Raw genomic sequence first — 11,570 nt, 5'->3', positions numbered from 1 at the left:
TGTCAGTAAACATTTACGTAAATTTGTTAAGACCTATCATATGCAAGGCTACAGATCAGTATAGTCAGCCTCCTGATCACAGTCCTAAATGCTACGTCACCCAACAGTGGCTTCCATTCACAGAGGTACCCTGGAGTACCTAGAGAGACAGCTACCTATTAAATAGACAAATGACACAGCAACCCTGCAGTTACCCATTCACCTGGTTATAGTATATCCTCCTGCCTAAAGATATTTAAGCTTTAAAAAGTGATTATCGATGAAGTGATAGTGGAATTCATATATTAAATTAATTTCTTTGAAAGTCACACGAGAATACTATTGTACTTTAGGAATGAATGAGCATTAGGAAATCAACAGTAGCTTATCTGCACTAATGCCAGATAACATTTAGTTGACCCATATTTCTCACACTCTCAAGGAGTCAACCAAACGGACAGCTACTATATGTCCTTAACCAAGTCTGAAAAGGCAAAAGGGCACATCTAAGCACTGCTGATTCAAATAACTCAGAGCTCAAATGCAGGGACAGAATGAGAAAAGATAACCATGTAGGTATCAAGCAGTGTTTATGTTATTTAAACCATAAAAGACAGGATCCATCCTTTGGCTTAGCATTTCAGTGAATCAGTATAATATATTCTGAAAACATAATTTTAAAATCATTCTGGAGACCCAAAATGAACTAGAAGGGGAGATGGAAAAATACGAATGTTGTCTATAGTTTTAAAATACTAAATGCATTAAAATTTCCAGTGATGAGCGACTATTTCAATGATACAGGAACAATTCCTGATACCTACCCTTCTGACAGAAAAGATTAGACTTTTTCTTCATATTCAATTTGTTCACTTTCTTTCTTTCTTTTTTGAGACAGAGTCTCACTCCATCACGCAGGCTGGATGGAGTGCAACAGCGCAATCTCAGCCCACTGAAACCTCTGGCTCCCAGGTTTAAGCGATTCTCATGCCTCAGCCTCCCAAGTGGCTGGAATTATAGGGGCATGCACCACGCCCAGCTCATTTTTGTATTTTTAGTAGAGATGGGGTTTTGCCATGTTGGCCAGGCTGGTCTTGAACTCCTGACTTCAGGTGAGCCACCCACCTCAGACTCCCAAAGTGCTGAGATTACCAGCATGAGCCACCATGCCTGGCCCTGTTTTCTTTAAACACTAGTTCTGCACATAGCATTAAAGAGAAAGCTCAGAAAAAATAAAGTCTATCATAGTGACTATATCACTAACAGAAGATGAAGCAGAATATGAAAAAATAAAATTTACTGTTTATTTCTTTGTTACACAAAGAAAATTAAAGGTGGTCCAAGACATCTTAGTCCATCTCCTATGTCCTTTTGGCCATAATTACACACACAATAATGGCAAGCTAGATTACGAGTCTAGCTCAGGGTCAAGTTTTTCCACTTTAATGACTATCTCTGGAGCTAAAGCGGCAGCACCAGCTTGTTGGTTCTCTGCCTCTGACTCCGACAACACTTCTTCCTTTATTTTTACAGGCTTATTACTGGCCTCCTCCTCTTCATCTGAAGACTCATCGAGCTCCCATTCATCATCTATGTCCATTTCAAATACTCTCACATGACGAAGATTTGAGCTTAACTAAAAAAGAAAAGGCCATAAAAGCATTTTTAAATTAATGGCTTATCATATATAAAGAATTAGAAATCAGAAGTCGGAATCAAAGAATGGTTTTATAGGAAAGTTATATTCTCATCAATTTTTTTACAACAAAATCAATAAATTCAGCCTTCATTTTGTATAAAAAGATCTCCACATAACAACAGTGGCAATTTCGTGAGATTAAAATCTAGTATTATTATTAACTACTTAGTAAGCTTTATCAGAACGAGAACTAAATAGCTAAGGCCACCACATGATCATAATCAATACAAGCTATAAATCACAGTAAAACTATTTGCACAAAAGGACCTTACATATCATGTATTTGATGAAGGTTCCAAAGAAGCAACGTTACTTCTTGTAATTTCTTAGTTGCTGAACGATCTCTAAACACTTACCACACAGGACACTTTTCGAAAACCATTCCCAGCAACATACTGTGCTTTCATACTTTCCAGTAATCTCCAGTGCTTCTCGAAATGCATGGTACGGGTGGGAATAGCACTACACTGTTCATCTAGCCTAAAGAGAGAAAAAAACCAACTCAGGAATGAAAAGGGGATCTTCTCCTCCCTAGTTTACTACAGGTGGTATTAGGGTCAATTATGGTTTTGACTTCTACTCATACTTCTATTTCCAATATAATTTTAGCAACTGTTGTGTTAGAAAAAAAGCTGTGATATAATATTCTATAAAAATTCCATATTCTATATTCTGGCTAGGCACAGCGGCTCATGCCTGGAATCTCAGCACTTTGCGAGGCCAAGGTGGGAGGATTGCTTGAGTCCGGGAGTTCAAGGCCAGCCTGGGCAACATAGTAAGACTCTACCTCTGTAAAAAAATAAAATTAGTCAGGCAAGGTGGCACATGCCTGTAGTCCCAGCTATGAGAGGCTGAGGCAGGAGGGTCACTTGAGCCCATGAGTTGGAGGCTGCAGTGAGCTATGATTGCGTCACGGCACTCCAAACTGGGTGACAGAGAGAGGCCCTGTTTCAAAAAAAAAAAAAGAAAAGAAATACTGTAATTCCAAATAGGCAGAATATCATTTTAGCAAGGTTTCTGACTCCCTTTCAAAGAAACCAAATGGATACATTTTTAAATTAGAGATCTGCTTACTTAAGTCTCAGTCAATTAAAGCCATCTCTTGGAATTGACAGTATACTTCCTACATGGGTACTGAGGTCTTAATTCTGGAAGGAAAATACTGAAGGCAAATCAAAAATAATTAATTCCAACCAACTAGCGTTAATGCTATCCTTAAAAATGTAACTAAAAGAAGTCCCATTCTCCACTCCAAATAATTCCCCACCTTGATTCCAGCAAATACTTCCTGATTTACTACTAAAGCAAAGGGACAAAAAAAGCTATTAAGGCCAGCATATTTTGAATGAAAAATTGGAGCATTTCTGCTCAGCTACCTCTGTGGTTATCTCTAGTAATGAAATAACCATTATCTAGCATACCTAAAAGGTTGGAATTTATAATGTGCATTAAAAAAACATTTAACTGTAATATCAGAAAGACAATGTTACTAGTTACCTTGTAGAATAAGTCCCAGTGAACTGATATTCTGCAGAATCTTCACTGTTATATACTAAAGACAAAGGCAGCTGGACCAAGAGTCTATCTCTTCCTTCACGTCCTACAGTGTCTTTAAGAACTACTGTTACAGTTTCATCATCATAAAACTGTGCATCTAAACAACTGTAGATGCTAGAATTAAAATAAGTTTTGTTATATCAAAGATGATCGTGACTACTGAGAAAATATTGTATGCATGTTATACTGGCAGCGAGCAGAAAAAAATTTAAAAGTTAAGTGACATTCTGTACAATAACATTTAAAATATATCATTGGTTTGTATTAAAATCAGTTACTTTTTGTACTGATTATTCACATATATAACCAAATCTTAAAAATGGGTAATCATGACCCCCAAAAATCTGTGAAGTTGTTTCAGTTCTAGAAAGCCCCTGGCCATCAATCGTTAGGCCTTAAGCCTGTGGAAATTCTATGAATGACACCTTATATACACATTCAGCAGAGTTGACTAGACTGAGAAATAAAAATAAGATACTACACATGAAAAATAGGCACAGCAACTCCAAAGACTTTATCATAAAAAAACTTATTTTATGTGAGGAAAAAAGTGAGAAAAAGATCAGCCTATGATTAGTCACTTCTTTTCCTTGCGAAGCCTCAGGGATGGCTTAGGTACTGTTACCAATTTTGAATCCTAAGAAAATCTCCCATCACTAAGAATGGCATCACCTCATAATTTTTTTTGGTCATAACAAGAACTTCAGCCCTGCAGGCCATCTGCCCATGGGAACCACATTACTTTCTTTGTCAACAGGGAGCTCAGGAGTATTAATTATAGGAAACCATATGACATAAACTGCAGGGCAGTAAGGTTCTATTCAATCACAAGTCAAATCATTCTCTATGTATAAATACACAAAGAATCCTGCCCTTGATGTGGGAAGTGGCAAAGCCCTTTTACCTATATTACCACCGTAACTGAGTCTGACCCTATTCCTAAACATATACACATATCACATGTATCTACATTTCATCCAAACAAGATTCAAGACTTACCTTCTTCTGACTTTTTCCGTTGTGGCATATGTAAAGCTCCCAAATTTAATAGCAATTAGTCCATTACTCACAGATCTTCAAGAAAGAAGGGGGAAAAAAAGAGACTCTGTGGAACAACCTGGATAGTCAATAATCTAAAGGCTTAAAAGAACATGATTGTCAGGGTCAGTACATTTACTTCTTTAGAACACTGAGAACTGGTTTAAACGCCTAGATAGATAAACCAATTTGGTTTAAAATCACATAGTCACCAAAGACATTTGGAATAGAAATAACCAAATTATTTCTTTTTGGTTACATCTTGGTCTCAACATTTTCTTCAAATTCAGGTTTAAAACCATTTTTAAGCTACCAATGGCCTTCTAAATATGATTTATTTTTCAGAACTTCTACTTTCAATTTCAAAGTAAGTCTCTGTTAGGCAAGTCCTCTTGTTTAATGAAAAGCATACTTAACCCTAGGCAAAAATCATTTCTATAAGGCAGCCACTTTTAGAAGTTTTTAACTTCTAAAAAGTTAAAACTTCTTTAACTTTTAGCTTTTCAGAAGTTTTTAACTTCTAAAAAATGAAGTATAATATCCTGAGCTGTCATATTTTTCCTAACTCTAAAAAAAGTCCTACAATGATTATATGCCAATAAAAATTAAATAATCTAAAACAAGATCATATAACTTCCTAATTCAGTGTTACCCTTTTAATGACATGAAAACTAACAATTAAATGACACGTCTAAAAGTCACAAAGTAGTTTAAAATCTGAAATGCTGGAAGGCTGTATGCTTCATTCTTACAAATAATAAAATCTTATCTCTTTGATTCAAACTTCAGATTAATACTTACTGAGAAATATCAGTATGTCTCCTTAAGATGCACATTTTATAAAGTGAATCTTCTAGAATAGTAAAAAGAAGATAATGTAGATTTGAAGTTTTATTATTCCACCTAAGAAAAAAAATTGTCATAATATTTTTTAACTATTGATGAATAAAACAAAACTGTATTGTTCACTCAAGATAGGGAAGAAATATATACTTACAGAAAAGGAAATTTGAACAATCTACGTGTAGAATCCTCACTAAAATAAAAGGGAAAAAGAAATGAGAAAAATTTAAATTGGCTGCGGAATTACACCACCCAATAGGTAAACAGAATTACCTTCTGGTATCTCTATACAATGGAATACAGATTGCTTGATTCATCGATTTTCCAATTACATCCTATATAAAATAAGATTTTAAAATATAATTAGAGTGTTAATATGCACACAGATACTCTACAGAAAGTGACTGACCATCACTGTTCTAATGCAGTAAAAAAATCGCCTACATCACCAAACCTTGTACATAAGAAACTTTAATGACAATTGTAACAGTAAGGAAAAAGAGAAAATTCTGAGCTGAAAAGGACCTTGGTGCTAAGCACATGGCAGGTTTAAGACCACCTCCCTCTGGTCTCATAACAACCATTCATTCACATCGTTCAGTAGTAAACAGAGACACATCAGCTCTGTAACTAAGACTGTTTACAATGAATTTCTTCTGGGAACAAATAAAATACTCAAGATGCCAACACCTTTAGTAATCTTTATACACACACACACACACACACACACACACACGTGTGTAAGAAACTTAAGTTGGAGTATTAGGTTGAACCATATGAAATTGTTACTTTTGTTAATCAAAAACAATTGAATATCAACATTTTCATAGTTCATTCTAAAAATTAAGATCATTTACATAAGTGAGCCACATACTATAGACACTATTGCTCCTACACAAAGACATGCATTTCTTTCAAACTTACTGCTGGCTTTTGCAAACACTGATCAATAATATTCTCCATCCGCCTTTTCACAAAATGCAATGATTTTCGAGGATAATAAGGAAACAGCAAAGGACTTTCTGGTTTCAAACAAAAACAGAAACAAAAATAAAAGAAGCTATAGCAAACTTATAATTAGAAGAAAATAATCTACTGTTAGAGCCAGTCTGCACAGTTTATCTCGAGGTAGAATTTTCCCTGACCACTTCATTGGATTTTCACACAACCTCATTAAAAACGACCATGGTCTTCTGCCTTTCATCAACCCCCACTGACAGCTCACTAAAAACAATCTCACTTACTACAAATTTAGACTCACCAAAATCCAACTGTAGGTTTCTGCTGGCTATAAGAAGCAAGGAATGATTTGGGAACCATCAAATATATGATGAAATAAAGTTCATTCTTCTATTCTTTGCCACAGTGAAACAACAACAGCAGTCCAGTATTGTTTTTTAAGTCTCTAAAACAAGAGACTGGAAACTAGCTCTATATAAATAAGCTCTTTACTTTTTAAAAGGTTACTTTATCAGGAGAAAGTAATATATAATTTAGCACTAACACCTGCTATGCTAGGTGTTTAAAATACCTTTTTTTTTAATTGCTTACAATAGCCATATGAAGTAAACACCATATTCTCCAATTTACAGATGAAAAAAAAATGAAGCTTAACAGGTTTAGGCAATTGCCCAGTGTGAAAATAACTAAGTATCTAGTTCTATCAATCAAACCCAAGTCTGACTCTAATGCCCACCCTCTTCCACTGTGCTTTGTAGGCCCTCCCTTAGATAAAGCCATGCTGGATAAAATGAACTATAATCACATTAACATTTTAAGTTCTCAAGGTGACAGATGCTATGGTATCACAGAAAAACATTGATCTTTGTTTCTAGTTCCTAGAACAGAGCTTCCAAAACCCTTGGAATTTCCTGAGTGATAAAGGTGACAGGAACATCTTTTTTTTTTTTTTAAAGACAGAGTCTCATTCTGTTGCCCAGGTTGGAGTGCAGTGGTGCAGTCTCAGCTCATTGCAAACTCTGCCTCCCGGATTCAAGTGATTCTCCTGCCTCAGTGTCCCGAGTAACAGGACTACAGGTGCACACCACCACACCCAGCTAATTTTTAGTAGAGACAGGGTTTCACTATGTTGGTCAGGTCTCGAACTCCTGATCTCAAGTGATCCGCCCACCTCACCCTCCCAAAGTGCTAGGACTACCATCTTTTGTTTTAATGAGGCAACTCTTGGCTGGCACCTAGATAGCTTTAGGATAGGGGCTGGCCACCAAAAAGACCAAGCCTTGATTAGAAGTTTGGAAACTTCAGCTCCACCCGCCAGCCTCCAAGGAAGAGAGAGGGGCTTGGAGGTTGAGTTCAATCACCAATGGCCAATGACTTCATCAATCATGTCTACATAATGGAACCTCCATAAATACACTGGGACAATGAGGTTCAGAGAACTTTCTGGGTGGTGAATATGTCCAGGTGCTGGGAGAGCATGGAAGCTTTGCACCTTTCTCTCCATACCCTGCCTGATATAGCACTTCTATGTGGCTGTTCCTGAGTCATATTCTTTACAACACACTGGTAAACAAAAATTATATGTTTCCCTGAGTTTTGTGAGCCATTCTAGCAAAATTATCCAACCTGAAAGGGAGGAAGGTTCTGGGAACTCTTGACCTTAACCTTATAGCCAAGTCGGACAACAAGCATGGCTACCCAAGAGATGTGGGGACCTAAAGACCTGACATTTCACGCGAGGGCAGTCTTGTGGGACTGCATCCTTATCCTGTGAGGTCTGCGCTAACTATCTGTAATTAGTGTCAGAATTGAATTGTAGGACACCCCGTTGGTGTCAAAATTGGTTGGTGTCAGGAGGAAAAAAATTTCTCTCATTTTGTTGTCAGAAACACTGAGTAAAAAGTGCTCAGACACTAACCTACAGACCGCTTCTGTGCTAAGTGCCAGGCATTAGTCTAAGTGCTTATGTAGATTAATTTATTTAATCTCCACACCAGTTTTTTGAGGGCAGCATTATTACCATCTTCATTTTACAGATGAGAAACTATGGCACAGAGAGGTTAGGCAACTTGCTCTCAGCCGTGTTACTACGAGCAGCTTCCAACCCAGACAATCCAGCTTTCAGAGCACCAACTTTTACCCACCACCCAATACTGACCCACGTACCCTAAAGAAAGTACACAGATCAAGTATTTAGCACTTGATTTTTGCAGTGTAAGAAAACAGTTTCACTGATATTTCCTCACTAGAATTCATTATGGAACTCAATAGTGAGTTCCATTAGGTCTGTAGCTAAGATCAGGCCTTTCTTATTTAAACACGTAAGATGTGGGGCAAATAAAAGAGGATAGGACCTATTTTTAGCCTGGCAAAGTTCCCTGGATCAGTAATAGCCAAAATAGCAACAGGGTCCAGGTGCCACTACTCTTGACGCACTGCCACTGACCCTCCCCAGACATCCTGCCTTATTCCCTGGGCATCCTGATTAAATACAGTAAATAAGTAGCATCTCCTGTACCTTTATCCTCCCTCCATTCAATAGCCAACTTGCACCAATGCATCTCCTTACTGACCTCAAGACTCTCTGGCAATACATAATAGGTTCTGCCTTGAAAAAGAATTTGGACTATATGCAAAGTTCTTGGCATCAAAGAATTCTCTCCCTCATTCATTCATTCATTCATTCATAGAAGCAGCAACCAAATAGAAGTGGCAGAAATTGCTACAGGTTGAGTTTCACTTACCCAAAATGCTTGGGTATGTAAGTGTTTGGGATTTTTTTGGAATTTGGAATATGTGCATATACATAATGAGATATCTTGGGGATGGAACTCAAGTCTAAACACAAAATTCATTCATGCTTCATGTACATCTTATACAATATATTTAATAATTTTGTGCTTGAAACAAAGTCTTGACTGCATTTTGACTGGGACCCATCATATGAGGTCAGGTATGGAATTTTCCACTAGTGGTGTCATGTCGGTGCTCAAAAAGTTTTAGATTTTGGAGCATTTTCAGATTTCAGATTTTTGGATTAAGATGCTCAACCTGTACTGCCAGTCTAGTTAAAACCTCAGGCTTTCACATTAACAGAATCCTAGCTCCATCACTAACCAGCTTGTGTGATCCTGGGTTTCTCTAACCTTCTGTTTCCTCATTAGTAAATGGGGATACCAAGTACCTACCCATAGAATCTTGTGAGGATTAAAGCAGGTATTGTGTGTATATGGCAGACTAAGCACCCCATAAATGTTTAGTTAGACTAAGCACCCACTACCTTAAAGATCTAAGCAATTGCTAAATCTGGTCAGATTATTCTTTAAGACATCAAAGAAATACGAGCTTTAAAATATTTTCATCTAAAATGGTAAGATGTGCTGGCACATTTAATGGTTGCTATTATGTGCTGCATCCCTAATAATGCTGGATAGCTTTACTGTACTAACATTCTGACATTCTAGAAAATGAAAGGTATAACAAGTACACATGCGCATACACACAGATACACAAAACTACAACCCGAAGAGAATACAGTTGAGCAACCCTGTGCTTTTAGAAGATAATAAATTGGAATTGGCAAAAAAGACTTTTCTATTTGGCTCTATAGTTTCCCCTCAAAATCCTATTTTTTACAGGGTGCAAAACACTTATATAAGAACACTTAGGAATAAGCAATCTTCCTACAGCGTAGTTAACTTCAGAGTGTCTTCTATCTATCATGGTGATGTCATACACTATTGGTTATTTTGCTGTTCCTATAATCAAATAAATATAAGTCTAATAAACTTAGGTAAGTGTTCAGCAAGTTTTCAGCAAAACTGTTAGCAGAACTATTCAAGACCTAGTCCTAAATAAAAACGAAAATGGCCAAAATCTGGTTGGTTCATGAAATACCTTTAAGGTGGCTGCTATTTTGAAGAAAGTCATACCACTGGTTTCCTTCTGTGTTAGGGGGTGACACAAGATCATCATCTTCATCTTTCAAGTACTAGAAATACAGAATTAGAAATTTAAGTTTATTCATACCTGGAAGGGAAAATGGAAAAAGAAAAAAAGTAAAAGACAAAAAAAAGTTAAGTTTAGTAAATCAAAGACTTAGGGCCTAAAATCTGTTTATTTTTAACACTTTTTTAACTTAATAAGTTACTTTGTTTTATTGCCAAGTCCTCTGAAAGTGCATTACTATCATTCTAAGTGAGGTAGCCAAAATCTGCTACGTGTATGTGGCAGAATTAAGCCCTCCATAAATGTTAGCTAGCTACTATCTTAAAAATTAAAGAAACTGCTGAACAGTTGGTAGTTTGTCAAGCAACTAAACAAACTGCAAAGTATTAAAAGATTATTATGTTGTAGATGTAGAGACCACAAATCAAACTTAAATTGTGTTTCTTTTTCATGAGCATATTTTAATTTTACATATGCAAGTTATAAATTAGTTTCATAAGTATCAATTGTCAATGTACTGTCAATATACTCTATGGCAATTGTTCTTCAAGTGAGGTCCACAAGCCCCTGGGAACCCCCAAGATGCTTTTGGGGATCCACAAAGTCAATACTAGTTTTGTAATAATGTAGCTGTCACCTGCCTTTTACACTATGCTAACATTTGTACTGATGGTGGGGAAAACTGTTAAGTGTCTCAGCCAAGAGTCAAGGTAGTGGTCCCAAATCATACCAGCAGTCACTGTATTCTTTTTCTGCCACATACTCATAGTTTCATTTATCTTTAACAAAGTCATTAAATGATTAACTTTATTTTCAACCCTTGAGTACAGATCTTTAATATTCTGTGTGACAGCATTGAGAGTTATACGTAGGCACTTTTGCTACACAAAGTATGATGGTTATCTTGAGGAAAAGCACTTATGTTAAAAGCAAAAATAGGCTGGGCACGGTGGTTCATGCCTGTAATCCCCGCACTTTAGGAGGCCATGGCAGGTGTATCACTTGAGCCCCGGAGCTCAAGACCAGCCTGGGCAACATGGCGGGTCTCCACAAAATAAAGACAAAAATTAGCCAGGCATGGTGGTGTGTGCTTGTAGCCCCAGCTACAAGAGGCGAGTCCGAGAGGTGGAGGCTGCAGTGAGCTGTGATTGCACCACTGTACTACTCAGAGGAAATATCCTGTCTCAAAAAAAAAAAAATTTTTTTTTGGAAAACCTGCATCTGCCCCTGTGTGCTTCACAACACAAAGACTTTTCTGATTAAATTGGTGGTGCTATTAATGAAATCTAGCTTATAGTTTGATAAAAGGTGGCAGCATTTAGAACAGCTGGATGACTCAGGGAACCAATACTTCCCAAATGACCAAAGCAGGACGTTACAAAATTATGCGTGGACAAAAGATCCGTTCAAAGTGCAAGGAAGATGAATGAATTTTAATGTAAAAAACGTTCACTGATGCAATTTTAGATTCCACACTGAAACAAACCTTTAAGATATTATCACTTGTCCACATTTGATACAATAAAGCAAAGTCACAATTATCTGA

General features: G+C 36.8%; 1 protein-coding gene across 3 annotated transcripts in view; it reads right to left on the bottom strand.

The window, feature by feature from the left end:
• Positions 1–1,261: 1,261 nt before the first annotated feature.
• Positions 1,262–11,570, bottom strand: part of ANAPC4 (anaphase promoting complex subunit 4) — a 41,707-nt gene continuing 31,398 nt past the window's right edge. For all 3 annotated transcript variants that reach the window (XM_031010388.3, XM_031010387.3, XM_055385545.2), the window contains 9 exons: positions 9,974–10,067; positions 6,041–6,138; positions 5,390–5,451; positions 5,271–5,309; positions 5,075–5,176; positions 4,235–4,309; positions 3,176–3,349; positions 2,035–2,158; positions 1,262–1,615 (listed from right to left, as the gene is read on the bottom strand). In XM_031010388.3, the coding sequence (XP_030866248.1) occupies positions 1,388–1,615; positions 2,035–2,158; positions 3,176–3,349; positions 4,235–4,309; positions 5,075–5,176; positions 5,271–5,309; positions 5,390–5,451; positions 6,041–6,138; positions 9,974–10,067 (996 nt within the window). In that variant the 3' untranslated portion in view covers positions 1,262–1,387. The remainder of the gene's footprint in view (positions 1,616–2,034; positions 2,159–3,175; positions 3,350–4,234; positions 4,310–5,074; positions 5,177–5,270; positions 5,310–5,389; positions 5,452–6,040; positions 6,139–9,973; positions 10,068–11,570) is intronic.

The sequence above is a fragment of the Gorilla gorilla genome, chromosome 3, assembly GCF_029281585.2.
Source record: "Gorilla gorilla gorilla isolate KB3781 chromosome 3, NHGRI_mGorGor1-v2.1_pri, whole genome shotgun sequence".
Lineage (NCBI taxonomy): Eukaryota > Metazoa > Chordata > Mammalia > Primates > Hominidae > Gorilla > Gorilla gorilla.
The sequence above is the reverse complement of the archived record's forward strand: the minus strand, read 5'-3'. Positions and strand labels throughout refer to the sequence as shown.